The sequence below is a fragment of the Rhinolophus sinicus genome, linkage group LG02 (genome assembly GCF_036562045.2).
Source record: "Rhinolophus sinicus isolate RSC01 linkage group LG02, ASM3656204v1, whole genome shotgun sequence".
Taxonomy (NCBI): domain Eukaryota; kingdom Metazoa; phylum Chordata; class Mammalia; order Chiroptera; family Rhinolophidae; genus Rhinolophus; species Rhinolophus sinicus.
In genome coordinates this window covers 198,185,822-198,201,599 of record NC_133752.1, presented here as the reverse complement: position 1 = coordinate 198,201,599, position 15,778 = coordinate 198,185,822, and the positions used below count along the sequence as shown (strand labels likewise).

The following is a 15,778-nucleotide window of genomic DNA, read 5'->3' as shown; positions in this document are numbered from 1 at the left end:
GTCAGCTCTGGTTCCTGAGTCCTCTGCTCTCCCTGGGCAGGTTCTTCCAGGCCCCTGGTGTCAGTTACAGGCTGTCACCCCACCTCTCCCACAGCTGTGTTTAGGTCCAGCTTTACCTGGATGTGTCTGAAGTTCTGTAATTAAAACTGCCCCAAACCTGCCTGAGGTAGCTCAGGTGCAGCCTGTTCCTGGGTTTCCCAGAGTAGGGAATGTCTGGGGCTGTCATCCCTAAGGCCTAGCCAAGTGTCCCCGTTCTCCTGCTGCATCCCATGGGACCCATCCCGGTCTTTCCAGAGCCTCTTGCCCACCCCTAGCTTCTGCCTCAGTGTGGCCCTGACTCTCAGTGGTCCTGGGTCCTGGTTTTCTCCAGGCCTTGCTATGTGCCTCTGTCCCACTTGGATTCCTGAGCCAGGCTAAGGATGGACACTGTGTCCTGAACACCTTTCCCAAAACTGAGTGTAGTAGCTGGCCTGGAAGTCAGCACGTGCAGCTTGAATGGCCGAGCGAATCATTTAAAAAGTTGCAAACTACATTTGGTGATTCTGTTTGGGTAAAACACATTGTCCTCTGATAACACTGAGTTTCCCAGATTTTTTTAGATTTAAATTTAAAAATTAGGTAAACCTTTCTGTTTTGTTTTTGGGTTTCTAATGAATGTTAAGGCGAACTGTTCCCAGCATTTGGGAGTTGGACGTGTGTTTGTGTGCATTCGAATGGGTTCATTTGTCACATGGATGTGGTGTTGTTACAGATGCCTGCTCTGTTCCCATTTCTGAGATCATCACCGTTGAGGAAACAGACAGTCATGGGAAAGACTACAGCAGTGGAAAGTGGCAGAAAATTGAAAAGCCTCACGCTTTCACAGGTAATGTCGCCTAAATGTCTTCTCCCATCATTAATCAATGTTTCGGTTTTTGGTCATCTTCTATTTCCTTTATTTTTAACATGGGTTAAAACACCTGAGAAATGGGATTTTTTCCTAATATACCTTGGAAGTTACTAGTGAGCCGTAGGGGGTGCGCGGGCGCCCCTGCTGGTTCTCAGGGTGGGTCACCAGGCCGCGAGCTGGGAACTGCTAGTAACGCACTTGTTTCTGTGCAGTGCACCGAGTGAGGAGAGCCCGGCGCCACCGCTGGAAGTGTGCACAGGTGACTTTCTGCTGTGCCGATGAACAGCTGTGTCACCTGTGGCTACAGACCCTCCGGGAGCAGCTTGAGAAGCTGAGTACGTGTATGCTTTTATATTTAGAGGACAGAGTTGCTGTGCTGCCCAAGTGTGTGTGTGCGTGTTGTGTGCCTGCTGCGGTGACCTCTGCTTCCCTCCTCCTCACAGCTCCTGTAACCTAGCTGGAGATGATGGGTCACTGTGGCTTTTACAGATCTCCTGATTAGAGGGCTGGCCAGGTGTGATGCCCGGAGCCCGGCCTCCAGGGCAGGCGCGCCCTCACTTCCCAGTTCAGCCTGATTCTGGGGGGCACGGGGTTCATTACCGCTGCCTGGCTTCCCATTTCCCCCACCTTTCCTCACATCTCAGACTCAGTGCTCTGTCCTTTGCGTCTTCGGGACGCCTCAACTGGTCTGTTCAGAAAATGGCCTCGGTTTCTCCTGCTCCCCTCCCCCCTCGGGTCCTCTGTTGTTTTCAGGAGACTTTGAGTCTCTAGATTCAGACCTGGAGAGAAAGTCCTCCAAACCTGCCCCCTAGGATGATGGGATGTGTTTATTTTTCTATGGAATCCATAGAAACGCCTGTACAGTGGTGGCTTTGCTATGGTCTGCTTGTATCTAAAAATATTACCCGATTCTGTTCTTCAGCTCCCCTGTGGTTTGAACTCCTAACTGTGTTAACCTTTGTGTTATCCCACAACTGGCCTGGAACATAGACATGGAGTCTAATGTCTGTGACAAGCACCACAGTGAAGTGTGACACAGAACTCGGCCCCCGTGTGTGGCACGGGGCTCTCACACATCAGCGTTCTGATCGCCCCACATCTTAACCACACCTTTAGAATTTTAGCCATTCTGGTGGGTGTTCACAGTCTTAATTATGGCTTTAATTTGCATTGCCCTAATAGCTAATGAAGTTGGGAAATACATTCCTGTTTATGGGCCATTTGGAAATCCTCTTCTGTGAGGTGTCTGTTCAATTCTTTCATCCATTTTTCTGTTGGGTTGTTGTCTTTCTCAATTATATGTAGAAACTCTTTACATATGGTGGCTCTGAACCTTTTATTGGACTTATGAATTACAGCTATCTTCCTTCTCTCATTGCGTGGCTTGCATTTTCAGTCTCTTCCCTCCATTCTTTTGATGATGAACACACATTGTTTTAATGTAGTTCTAGTTTTTTGGTTTTTGTTATTTCACTCTGTGGTTGGGTTATACTCTATTTAGGACACCTTTGTCTGCTCCAAGGCCATGAGGTGTTTTCTTCTCAAAGCTTTGCTTTACCTTTCACATTTAAATCTAGTCCATTTGGAATAGATTTTTTATGTAATGTGAGATAACTGGTCAAGATTCTTTAAATTAAGATATCTGCTTGACCCCATGCCATTTAGGGGGCAGACTGTCCTTTTCCCCAGGCATCATGCTGCTTCCAATTTGCTTTTTATTTGTTTATGGCTCCAGTATAGAAATGTAATTGAATTTTATTTTTCACCTGACATCAAATGACCTTGCTAAATTCACTTATTAATTTTAATAGTTTGATTACTCTTCTTGTCAGCTGTGAATAATGTCAGTTCTGTTTCTCCCACTTCAGTCCTTGTACCTTTTCTTGCTTTTTCCGACACTTTTGCCCTGGTTTGGACCTCCTGGTCAGGGGGATGGTCTTAGTCCTGCTCTCAGAGGGACATTTTCAACATTTCACTGTCAAGAATGATGTTTCTTAGGTTTCTAATAGATTTAAAAAACCGAATTAAGGAAGTTTCTAATCCTAGTTTTCTGAGAATTTGTTCTTTTTAATCATGAATGGGTGTTGAATTTGATAAATGCTTTTTTTGTATCTACTAAGATGATTGTATAATTTTCTTCTTTTTGATTTAATGTGTGGAAGAACATTGATTTCACTTTGTAGAAAAGCAGTTGTATTCCTGGGATAAACCCCACTTAACCACGATATAGTACCCTTTTCATATATTTCTGGATTTGACTTGTTGATATTTTGTTTAGGATTTTTGCACCTAAGCTCAGGGGAGAAACAGACCTATGAGTTTCCTTTCTGGTAACGTCCTTGTCTGGTTTTGCTATCAAGCTTACAGTGGCCATGTACGAAGAGTTGAAAGGCTTTTTCCTTTCAGATTCTGTGGAAGAGTTTTTATAACATTGAGGCAACTTTTTTCTTTAAATATTTGGAAGGATTAATTAGTGAAACCATCTGAGTCTGGGTTTTCTTTGTGGGAAGGTTTTTGTTACTTGTTTCTTTATTAGATATTAAACTATTCAGATCTTTTATTTCTTCTGTTAGCTTTGGTACATTGTATTTTTTGAGAAATTTGTCTATTTCATCCAAATTTACAGATTTATTGGCCTACATTTATTAATACAGCTTTTCACTTTCCTTGTAATATTTGTAGATTTTGAAATAATGTCCCCTTTCTCATTCCTGATATTGGTAATTTGTGTTTTCTCCCTTTTTCTTTATCAGCTTTATTAGGGATTTAGCAATTCTATGAATCTTTTCCAAGAACCAACTTTTGGCTTTGTTGATTTTCTCTATTGTATATTTCCCCCAATATTTCAGTATGAAGATTTTCAGGCATACGGACTATTTGAGAGAATTGCACAGTGAACATCCATTTACCCACCACCTAGAGTCTACAGTTGTTACCATTTTGCTGTATTTACTTTGCCAATGTCTGTCTGTCCATCAATGGATGTATTTTTGCTGTTTCAAAGTCAGTGACAGACATCGGGATACGTCACTTTAAACACTTCAGCCTGCATGTCATTAACTAGAGGTCAGTATTTGTGTACGGTTCTGAGGTAGAATTTACATACAGTGAAATGCACAAATCATAAAATTAAGGAGTTTTGAAACATACAGATACCTGTGTAACCTAAACCGCTATAGGGCTTATATCACCCCCAAAGTTTCAACCCCCAGTCTGATTTTCTGTTACTGGTGCATGTGTTCGTTTTGCCCGTTCTGGAACTCTGCATAAATGGCGTCACGTGCTGGGAGCTCTTTTGTGGAAGGCTGCTGTCTCTCAGCGTGCTTTGGACATGTATTCGTGTGGGTCCGTGTGTCAGTGTTGTTCCTTCTTATCGCGGAGTAACATTCCATTTTGCAGGCAGACCACGTTTTGTGTGTCCAGTCAGCAGTTAGCAGACACTGTGTGTCCATTTGTGGCTTCTGTGAAGGGTGCTGCTGGAAACATCCGTGCACAGGATTTGTGTGGACTTAGGTTTTCCATTTTCTTGGGTGCATACCTCTTGCTACTTTTATTGAATTGCTAGATTTCTTTTTTAAAGTATCCGAATGTACTTGAATGGACCGAAACAGAAACGTGGAAGTTGTTATGAGAACATAGGGGTGAGTCAGGAGACCCTGTGTCGGGGCTTGGCTGGGCCTCTGGAGGGACTGGAACCGGGGACTGGGAGGCCACCTGATGTCTCGCCGTCTGTCCATCTCCACGTCAGGCTCCTCCTGTGCCTGTCCATCTGTCTCTCTCTCCTAACGCCCCTTTCCATCCATCTGCTTCATTCTCCTTGTTCTCTGCAAACTCCTTTCCTTCGCACGAAGAAGGATGGGGCTGCTGCCTTCCAGGGGTGCATCTCATCCGGCCGAATCCCGAATCCCTGGGGCTGTCGTCACATCTGGCAGATGTGCAAAGCACCGCCCATTCTGCGAGGCTGCCGCTTTTCTCTTTTCATAGATTCAGAAACTCTTTAGCATTGTTCTTTAACTGAAAAGCTTTTCATCACGTGATCCTAAGCAGAATTCTGAAACCATTGTGGTTTGGTTCTGTTCAGTGACTCAGTGCTTCGATGGGATTTTTCGTTGTATTCGCTGCGATTTGCACAATATTTTTGTTTTGCAGCATCTAGACCAAAGCATTTACTGGTGTTTATCAACCCATTTGGAGGGAAAGGACAAGGCAAACGGATCTACGAACGGAAGGTGGCGCCATTATTCACGCTCGCCTCCATCACCACTGACATCATCGGTAACTTACAGTCTTTGTAAATACGTAGCAGGGAAGTGGAGACTAAAGACGGTCACTAGAGAAGACTTTTACCTACAAGATTACTTTAAACAAAATCGAATGTGTTTTTACCAATCAGAATGAGAAGAGTGCAAAGTAAAGAATGCAGACTTTTCTAGCCAAGACCCTTCATTTAAAGCACTCAAGAAAAACACTGGGAAGATAAAAGGACAAAGATCACGGGCAGAAAGTTCTTGCAAGAAGGGGTAGACACAATTAACAGGTCTTAGAAATAGTTTCACTAGTAAGTGACATTTTAAGGAACATAATGCGATGCCACGTTAGTGACACCGAGTTTTCAGCGCAAGTTCTCGACGCCGGAGGGTGCGCGTCTTCCCCTGCTTCCCGGGTCCCGTGTAAACATAGTAAAGAGCACTGGGCACTGGGCCACTTGGGTCAAGGGCCTTAAAAAGGAGGGGTTTTGCTCAGTGTTCTAGTTTTCTAAATCTTTCCTGAGAAAACAATCATGTCCACAGAGGGTGAGGGACACAGGTGTCCATTGCCACATTTTATAATAGCAAATGCCCCCAAACAGGAAACAGGAAGGTTGTGGCGAAGCTGACGGAATAGTATGTAGTATGTAGTCGTCTAAAATGGTCTTTACAGAGAATGCTTAACCCTACAGGAAATGATGGTGATGGGATGTTGGGAAAACAAGGACACAAAATTGTGTGTATGGTGGAATTTCAACAGAGATTTTGTTTCTCATGTTGGGTATTTAGACTCTGAACTAACTTTACATTTTCTACAATTTGGTATATTCTAAAATTTTCGAAGTAACTTGGATAATAAGGAAAAACTATAAAATAGAGTAATTTATAAAACTATAAAATAAAGTAACTTGATAATAAGGAAAAATAAAAAGTCATTGTTTGTTGGCAATTCAATGCGAAGCATGTGCTATCTTTCCCTGTGGGAATGTATTCTGAGAGAGGGTCACGTTCCATTAAGCTCAGCTCAATTTCTTTTTCTCTAAGAGGGACTTAGGTTAGATCAAGGAAGGGATTTCTTATAGAAAATCCTCCTGAAGATTTGATAGGACCTCATTTTAAAAGAATGGTTTATTTGCCTTTGATTTTAAATGAGGGTTCACAGATTTGAATGTAAACTGTATGATGTAATGTTGTTTTTCCCCCAGTTACTGAACACGCCAACCATGCCGAGGAGAGTTTATATGAGATGAATATAGATAAATATGACGGGTGAGTAACACCCTTTCATCTTGATTAATAAGCAGTAAATTCTCATCAGCCTTTACCCATCTGTCTTACTTTTATTCACGCCCTTTCCTTCCGTTTTCCTCCCTAATTGTAAAAATAAACACATTTCTTGTAGTAAATGAGAAAAGGCAGAAAAGTTCAGAGTCTTACATTTTTCTACCACCTGGAGAGAACTATTGTTTCGTAGATTTCTGTTTTCCTTTCTGTCTTACTACCTACATAGAATCCTTTGAAAGTGATCACCTGTTGTCCCTAAATATTTCGGTGTATATTTCCTAAAAACAAGGCTATTGTCTTATAGAACCAGAACACAATGATCAAAAAATGAATGCCAACACAATACTATTACCTATTTGCTTTCCTTACTCAGATTCTGCCACTTGTCCCATTATTTCTTTATAGCAGAAGAAAAGCCTGGATTATACATTGCCTTCAAATTCACTTGTCATGTCTCTCGAGTCGCCTGCAGTGCAGAGCAGTTCAGCCGTCTTCGGGTGGCTGAATTTTGAGGGTACAGGCCAGTTGTTCTGTAGCATGTTTCCCGGGTTGGGTCTGCCTGACGTTTCCTCTCGGTCAGACCCTGGTTGTGCATTTCTGCTGCAGTGACACAGAAGGGGTATCGTGCCGGAACGCTGCCTGTCATGTGATTTTGCATTGGTGTTGTCTGTCCCTGATGGCCTCCTCTCCTTGTGCTCAGCTGTCCCCCAGCCCCTGGCACAGGGCTGGCCTGTGGGATCTGGGGAAAGGTGGCTGATTCCGTAGGTGGAAAGCTCATAAGTAGAGGCGCTATAGGATCAGGCTTGTGTCTGGAAAGATTGTTTTGAAGCCACGTGGCGAGTAGCACTGAGGTGGGATTGGACCCAGGGAGGCTGAGGGAGGTTCTGGGTTGCTGGCTGATTGTGGCAGAGGGCACATGCAGAGGGTCGGTCTCCAGAACATCTTGGGGGAGAATCCCAGTGACCGATTCTTGAAGAAGACAATGCAGGGATTCCTGACCCACGAGCCCGTGATGTTGTGAGGCTGTGAGATAAGGGGCTGAAGCAGGTTTTGAGGCTGATGGGCGCCAGTGTGGGACTGTCAGCCGAGCAGGGGGTCAGCGGGGTGAGTCGGCCCTCTCCAGTCCGGCCAGTGTGAAGGTTAAGGGGCAGCTGAGGGCTGGCGAGCCGGGGTCTGACCCTGGTCTGCGCCTCCCAGCAGCGTGATCCAGGCGATTGCACCATCTCTGAGCTGGTCCTTGTCACGTCATTGTGCCTGTGTCCGCGCTGCTGGGAGGGCTGCGGGAGTCACACAGCAGGGCTTCTCAGGTGGGCACCTGTGCCCCCTGGGGACATCGGGCAGTGTGCAGAGTGACCCCTGGAGAGGGCTCTGGGAGGTAGATTAGGGGTCACACAGTGGGAGTCCGGTCAGTGTTCCCAGGACGGGTGTGGCCGAGGGGCTGGAGACTGGCTTCCCCCGGGACAGCAGCGGTGGAGCTACTGATGGAAACGGAAAGAAGCATCAGAGGTGGCGTTGGAGATGGGGAGGGACTGTCAGCACGGAAGGAGCCGCTGTCACGTCACAGGGGTCGGTCCAGTTTCCAGAATGCCTGCTGGGGGTGCTGAGTTCCCAGAGACCTTGGTCACGTGGGAGGTGGTTCTGGCTTTGTTTTGTCTGGTTACATTTCGGCAGCGAGGCCTGAAGGGAAGGACAGGCTGTGGGCGAGGAGGAGGGGGCCTCCTGCCGTGAGTGGAGCCTGAGGGACATGGGCCTGGGGCTCCTAGCCCTGCCCTTCGTGAGTCTGGGAGCCTTGGCCTCCTGGTGGCTGTGCCTCGGGGCTGGGCACTCACCCAGGCCGGAAAGCTGCCTGCGGGAAGCGAGCTGCTCCAGAAGGATGGGCGGCCGTGGGGCGGGGACATGAGCCCCAGGAAGTACGTGGGAGCTGAGTCTGCCATATTGTGGGCCATCCTGATTGTCCCCAAGGAGTCGGGAGTGTCCTGCGGTCAGTGACACGCTGGCCCTCACAGGAACGCCAGGACGAGCCTTGGGGCGTGGGGGTTGCGGGGACAGCAGTGCAGGGGCCCTGACGTGCCTGTGTTGCTCCCGCAGAGTCGTCTGTGTCGGCGGAGACGGCATGTTCAGCGAGGTCCTGCACGGCCTGATCGGCAGGACGCAGAGGAGCGCAGGCGTGGACCCGAACCAGCCGCGGGCGGCCCTGGTGCCCAGTGCCCTGCGTATCGGCATCATCCCGGCAGGTAGGGCCTGGCGCCCCCGCCCCCACCGTGCCCGTGGTCACTCACGCCCGTTAGACGAACATCGTTAACTCCCACGGCAGAAAGTCTTCAAAAGAAAGGGTTCACTGGGCCGTTGCTAACAGAAAAGACCAGTCTCAGGGCCTGGCGTCTGACGCACTGGCAGCATGGCTGGCTGCGCAGGACGGAACAAACCCGTGGAGGGTTTTTATGCGTTGAGTTGAGCCAAACTGACAACAGTTGCCAGGGAGCCAGAATCTCAACAGATTGAGAAAATGCTCTGGAGAACGGCAGTTTTGCAGCCTATTTTATACATTGGAATCAAAGGAGGAGACATAAGGAGGGTGACATGAAATTCACGAGTGGTACATTAAGGGGGTGGGAGAAAGCAAAGCGGGGAAATCTCAGATGGGATAAAAGGGAAAACGGAGAGACACGTGCTTCCTTTACATTGGTGGGTGCAGGATCGTTGACAGCACAGAGATGGCATGTGGGGAACAAGATAACGCGGGGTTCTGAGGTCTGTGCTCTGGTGCAGTGGGTTGTGCTCTGAGCGGCCCGGAAAAAGGGATGACTGACATTCCGAGGGTGTGTTATCTTTGATGCAAAGATGATAGACAGACTCGCTTAAGGTAAAGGTTGACCTTTGTCAAGGAAGCTACAGGCCTAGGATGTGACTACCTGCCGTGACTCAATTTAGTTAGGAATTTTTATGTTCAGACCATCCTATGTGGTTACTTTGTCTCTGAGTTTGCAGGGCCCGCCATGCAGGCCGCCCCTGAGCTTGTCAGGTTTGCTAGGTGGCCGCTTTTTCTCCCACAGTAGGAGAGACTGACTGTTCTTACCCATCAGGTGGGGGAGGAAGAGGATTTACAGCAGCTGTAGACAGAGGGTGGGTGAGGGGCTGGGCTGCTGCTGGGCTGGCCGTGCGGAGCCCCCTGCAGAGTCCTGGGTCCAGCGCCTGCCTTGTCTCTCCGTTTAGATAGTCTTGGAAGTCAGTTCCCACACACACTCGGGAGTGTGCACAGGCTTTGGCTGGTCTGGCCCACAGCTAAGTGACTGACCGCTCTTGTCTCTACCCTCCCCCTCCGGCCGCTGTAATTAATTCAGGACATCCCAGAATTTTCTCCTTATCAGCAGGCTGCCCGCAGTTGGCACTTCCACTAGGAATATCGTTCTTGGTTTTTCCTTCAGGTTTATTCTTTTATTTAAACTGATTTTTACCAATCACACCATTACTGCTACTTTTCTGAGTGCTGGTTATGACCAATGAAAGGGCCACAGGTGTGTGTTTGGAAGGAATCCTGTTCTGCCCCCCAAATGCCTGCTTTCTGTGGGGTGCTGAGAGCCCAGCAGCTGGGGGGACAGTTTCTGCTCTTAAAGAACTGAACATTTGGTGATGGGTGGGTGGTGGCAGGCATGGGGGGCCCCTAGAGTGCAGTTGTGGGGAGCAGGCGGTTTTGTCGCCCAGACCTGGAGGAGCTGGGAGTCAGGAGACATGAGGGGCTCGGTGCTTTGGTGGCAGCTGGGCTGTATCCAGAGGGGGCTGGCTCAGCGTGCTTTTCATCTTTCTAGGAAGGACCTAGTTCTTTGAAAACTCACAGCTAAGTAAAGGGCGAGGCCTGCGTGTTGTTGGTTCAGGGTTTTGCAAACAACGCAGCAGGGTGAGGCTCCTGTCTGGCCTGCTGTCTGGGCTTGGGCGGCAGCAGTGACTCGCGGGCCAGGCTGGGGTAAACGTTCCATGACTCGCGTCCTGGACTTTTGTTCTCCTGACAGCTGTGATGTCAGCGCCATAATTGTCCCATTTCAGGGATGCAGATGCAGGGCACTGGGGTGAGGTCACAGGTTCTCCCAGGAGGGCGTGGAAGGTCGGAGCCCCGCCCGCAGTCAGGAAAAGTCTTTTTCTAATTGATTGTACTGTTGTTTATTTTTAAACATATTCACCCTTGGTTGGTTTTACAACTTTTCTTCCAAACTAAGCTTTCCTGTTTTCAGTTTGTTTGTGGTGTGTTCTGGACTACAGGAATTTTATTTTTCTATGTTCCGATGTGTTTTTCCTTTATGCCTTTCATCACCATTTGCTGATGGGACCTAAGGCGCTGACACAGAGCCCAGCAGTGTCAGGAGTGCAGGGCAGGGCCCCGCCCCACCGCCACAGCACGGACTGAGCTGGGGGGCCTGCGTGCACTCTGGGCCTTGGGGTTCAGCAGAGAAGACGGCCGTTGCCTCTGCCTGCCAATAAACCCACCGACACACACACAAACAAGGGCATGAAAGGTCTCTGGTCGTGCGCTACTGCAGAGAAGAGGCTGCTGGGTGGTGGGTTCGTGCGAGTGGCTAGGAGGGACTTCCTTTGATGGAGAGTCCAGGAGGCCTTTCTGAGAGGTGAGAGGTGAGGGGCCATGCTGAGGGTCAGCTAGCGCACAGGGTGGCAGATGGGAGCCAGCTGTACCCCTTATGAGCTCTCACCGCACGAGCTTGGTGAGGAAAGTGCAATTGAGATTCCAGTACCGAAATAGGAAAGTCACCAGGTGTCTCTGACAAAGCCCTGCAGAGACCCGTCTGTCCGTTGACTCAGTGCCAGAGACCAGTCCCGATGCCATCACATGCCAGGACTGCAGGAACCCTCGTGCGGCTGGAACCAAGTGCACACGCTCACTTCTGGGACGCACTGAGCCAGAACAGAGCCTACTGGGATTTAGAGCAGGGAGACTCCACCTGGGGACTGAGCTTTCTGTGCTCATGTTGGAAAGGCTGTGTCTCGGACAGGATGAGGCAGAAGGATGGTAGTTACTCAGGTGCCATCGCAAGGAGAGTGATGTGCCTGCTGCCTGCTCCATCCTGGCTCCCAGGAGGCACCATCCAGACCAGGGTGCACGTGTGCAGGTGGCTGGTGCCGGTGGGAGGGAGAGGCAGGCATGGCCGATCCAGTCAAGTGTAAGTGCTGTGGTTCGGGGCTACACCAGCAGTCTGAGAGCACAGAGCGATGTCCCTGGGCCTGGGCCATCAGGGACGATGGATGAGAAATGAAGAAAGTGTGGTGGGGCGTGGGGAGCACGCCATTCCAGGTGGGGCGCGCGGCGAGGCCTTGGAGGTCTGACACTGGTCTGAGGTTTGGAGGGCAGTGCCCTGCCTCTGGGGCGAGATATTCTGGGCAGTGGACTGGCACGTGCAGAGGCCCCAAGGCAGGAACCAGCATGGCTGTGGGAGGTGCGGTCGGGAGCCAGGTGTGTGAGCCAGGTGGGTAAGAGGCACAGCAGAGGTGGGCGGTGCAGGGGTTTGGGGGGCAGTGGCCCCGTGAAGGATTCTGAGTAGAAGTAAGCTGAGCTGATTATCTTCCTTAAAAATCGGGGTTTTCAGCAAAACACTCCCTAAGACCTATTAGGAACTCAGTTTCCCTACCATATTCCTTGCAGAAAGACCAGATGACATAGAGTGTGTCCCTCCATCCAGGGACAGGGCCCCCTGCGTCCTGTGCTTTATCTCTAGAATCCAGTGCCTTGTGTTCTGCACCATCTACTCTCTCGATAGAAGTGTTTGCGGCTACCACCTAATGTGTGAAATTGGATTCTGGACAAATAAGCCACGTCCATTCCAACCTCCTGGAGTGGGGCCCAGGCTGCACCTCTGACCAGAAAGGCCGGTCAGCCTTTCCCTGTCCTGCCCACTCGTCCCCACACGAGAGGATGCGTCACACTGGCTGAGATGGTCCTCAGGAAGGGCCCGTCCTTGTTGTGGTTGTAAAGCGTGGGGACTCAGGGACTGGCTTTCCCCAGAACAGAGCCCTCTTTGAAGTTCTCGTATAAAGCTTCCGTCTTTCCTTTAATGTCTGCTTAATACAGATCAGGTAGCGTCTAAATAGATCCAGAAGCAAAGATGGACTTCAGACGTCCTGGCTTTACAGGACGGTGCAGCACAGAAAACGAACACATAGTGTTTCCATTTCTATTTGCGGTCATTGCTGAATCCCCTGACTACAAAACACAAGTTACATCCGATTAAATGCAGGGGAAACTGGATGTCTGATCAGCTTTTGTTCTAAAGGAAGTTTTGTGAAGAAAGTAAACAATGCCCTGGGCATATAAGGGGAACACACAGGTTGTGTGGAACTTCCGGAAAGTTCTAGGGACATGAAGGCCTCAATCTCTGGGCACAGTTCAAGTTAATGCAGTAGCTCTTTTGCAGTTTGTTGTCTCAGAAGTGTTTATATGTGTACCCTTAACTGTAAAGAGGAGGGTGGGGGAGGTAGTCGGAAACCCGTCATTTTCCTTAGATACTGTTAATTACATGTTGAGAACAAGTCACTCCTATAACCTTAAATGTTCACGTCAATATTTTTACTTTTTGCTCATTTTTGGGATGAGATGTCATCAAATCCAGATTAACAAAAAATGATACCTATTAAAATGTGTGAGTGGTGTGTGTGTGTGTAAGTTACCGTCAGAAGCCATGTTCAGCCTTGATTAAGCGAAGAGCCCTCCATTCCGACCTTAACCTGGACCAGGTTCTGTATCTGACTGATAACAAAGGTGCCTGCAGTCTAACACAGCTGTTGGGACCGTGAACTTGCAGGCGCCATCGGATGTCACTTAGGACGAGACTTGGAGATTGTTCCTGCGGCCAGTCTGTGGCTTAACCCGGGTCAGCCCTGATGGGCCATGGTCTGTGGCAGCATTGTGCAGTTCTGGGTCCTGTCACACAGTTTATCCAACTCTTGGGCAGGTCTGTTAGCAGTCAGGTTGTTCAGCCCTGTCCCACACCTGCTGAGTCAGCATCTCTGGGCCTGGAGTTCAGGATCCTGTTATAAAATGGGGCCCCGGGGATTCTCTGCCCACTCAGGCTGAGAACAGCGGCCTGGGTTCCGACCCCATTAGAAGCAGGACAGAGTGCGGGAAGCCCAGCAGCATTGCTGCCGCGCCCTCAGCACAGGTGCAGCTGCTGCTCCGAAGCCACACGGAGGCCACCCCCACTCTACAGACGAGGATGCAGGCAGGAGGAGGGGGCCCTGGCTGCAGTCAGGCGTGTGCTTGCCTGGCCCCGCACACTGTCCACTGGGGGGCTGGCCGGGCTCTGCGTCTCTAACCCGGCACATGGAGAAGCTGACGTGCATTTCTCCGACTGGTGCTTGTGGCCGTGTGCAGCCTCCCTTGCTTTTCTGTGGCCTTCATGAGCCGTGTGCTGTGCGTGCACTTTCCCACTGCAGCCGTCTCCATGCAGCCCTGCTCTGCTGTGGGCCAGGGCCCGAGGGCCGCTGCTGCAGTGGGGACACTGAGTTGGTGCCCGACCGCCACCGCTGCTGGCAATCCCCAGGCGCCTTTGCTCCCCCGGACTGTAAGGAGCTATTGATATTATTGCAAGGTCAGTACAGGGTTTTTGGTGAGTCCATCTCAACATTCCCAGTGTTCACTTCGTGGGGAAATTGTATTTATTCCTTATTTACTCTGGGGCCTTGGAGGAAAAGGAGGAGCTTACCACGCACTTAACTGGAAACGTGCTAGTTTTCTAAAATTACTGCAATGATACAAGGACCTTCGTTTTCCCTCCTTAGGGTCAACAGACTGTGTGTGTTACTCAACGGTTGGCATAAACGATGCAGAAACATCAGCCCTGCACATCATCGTGGGTAGGTCCCTCTCAGCCGTCACTGACCCAGTGAGCAGCTCTGCATAGTGACAGGCTTGTGAGCCACTGTCCTCGGAGCTGCAGCCCATCTGCCAGCAGGGCTCGGGTCTGTGGTTTCCCTGTCACCTTCCATCTCGTCCCATCTTCCCGCGGCCATCACAGGTCTCCTTTAGAAACAAACCGCGCTCAGGGCCCATCCAGAGTCTTGGGCGGTGCCAGGCACCCTCTGACCTGGTGGCTCTCGGTGCCCCCGTGCACTGGCCAGGCTGTCCCTCTGTCCCGGAAATGTCCCATGCTCGTGTGGCGCCCTGCATTCTGCTCTCCATTCAGGCTCAGCCCCTCATCACCCCGTCGGCCTGCCAGAGTCCCTCACTCTGCCGTGCTCTTTCCATGTCCTGTTTTCTTGTCCCTCGCAGCTCTAGAATGCATGTCCCTAAGGCCAGGAAACCACTTGTCACGGGATCAGAAAGCCAGGAGTGGCCGCTGACCTGCTCAGATGTGTCAGGGCACCTGTGTGACAAGCACATGGCCCCCTCCCTTTCCTTGTCCCTGATGACGCTGCTGCTCCCGTGTTACAGTCACGGAGACGCTGTGTTTGCAAATACTCCATTTGTGATTTTATGTCTTAAAATCCACATGCCTTTCTTCACTGTCAAGTCCATTAGTGACACTGCATGAGCTTCCTGGGCACGCTCTTGGCTCCGCCCTCCAGAACGGGTCGCCAAGCCCGTTTTGGGGATTTGACTCGAGCAGACCCCAGCTTTGCCTCCACGTGTTTCACGTCTTAATGAAGCCCACCTGCAGGGCACCGGGGACAGGAGCAGGGAGGGGACTGAGCGGCTCCCACCGGTGGCTTCTGCCCACAGGGGACTCGCTGTCCATGGACGTGTCCTCTGTGCACCACGGCGGGGCGTTGCTGCGGTACTCGGTGTCGTTGCTGGGGTATGGATTCTACGGCGACATCATTAGGGACAGCGAGAAGAAAAGGTGGATGGGTCTCATCAGATACGACTTCTCAGGTAACTCAGAAGGGCACGCGGTAAACCAGGTGCGTGCACACGCCGCACCTGATCGTACCTGCCAGGCGCCCACAAGAGGTTGGGACCAGGCTCCCCTGTAGTTGCGGGTGGCCGAGAGCCCGGCCGGTCCCCAGGCGCCCCGAGAACCCCCTCGGTCACAGGCGGGTCTCCTCGTCTGAACACGGCGCGGGACTGAGAAATGGAAATCGCTTCGAGGCCACTCCAAGTGACAGCCTGCATGGCCCAGGGCCATTGGCATCAAGTGCAGAAAGAGGTTGGAGAGGGTGCAGAATGTAGACTCTGGCACTCCTGTGGCTGGGATGACTTCCGTGGCCGTATTTAATGAACATCATTGTCTGAGCACTGCCCTCTGTAGTTATTTTTGGGTAAATCTGTATGAAATTAGATTGAATAATTCCAAGTCCTGAAATCGAAACCCTTTTTTGGGGGAGAGATGAATAGCAACTTTTGAGCTTTTGCATGAAA

The 15,778-nt window shown here is 50.2% G+C and overlaps 1 protein-coding gene across 4 annotated transcripts in view; it reads left to right on the top strand.

The window, feature by feature from the left end:
* The window catches only part of CERK (ceramide kinase), a 32,323-nt gene that overhangs the window by 7,905 nt on the left and 8,640 nt on the right, over positions 1–15,778 (top strand). For all 4 annotated transcript variants that reach the window (XM_074326595.1, XM_074326592.1, XM_074326593.1 and 1 more), the window contains exons 2-8: positions 752–865; positions 1,102–1,224; positions 5,039–5,164; positions 6,342–6,405; positions 8,509–8,654; positions 14,200–14,274; positions 15,140–15,292. In XM_074326595.1, coding sequence (XP_074182696.1) covers positions 752–865; positions 1,102–1,224; positions 5,039–5,164; positions 6,342–6,405; positions 8,509–8,654; positions 14,200–14,274; positions 15,140–15,292 — 801 coding nt within the window. The remainder of the gene's footprint in view (positions 1–751; positions 866–1,101; positions 1,225–5,038; positions 5,165–6,341; positions 6,406–8,508; positions 8,655–14,199; positions 14,275–15,139; positions 15,293–15,778) is intronic.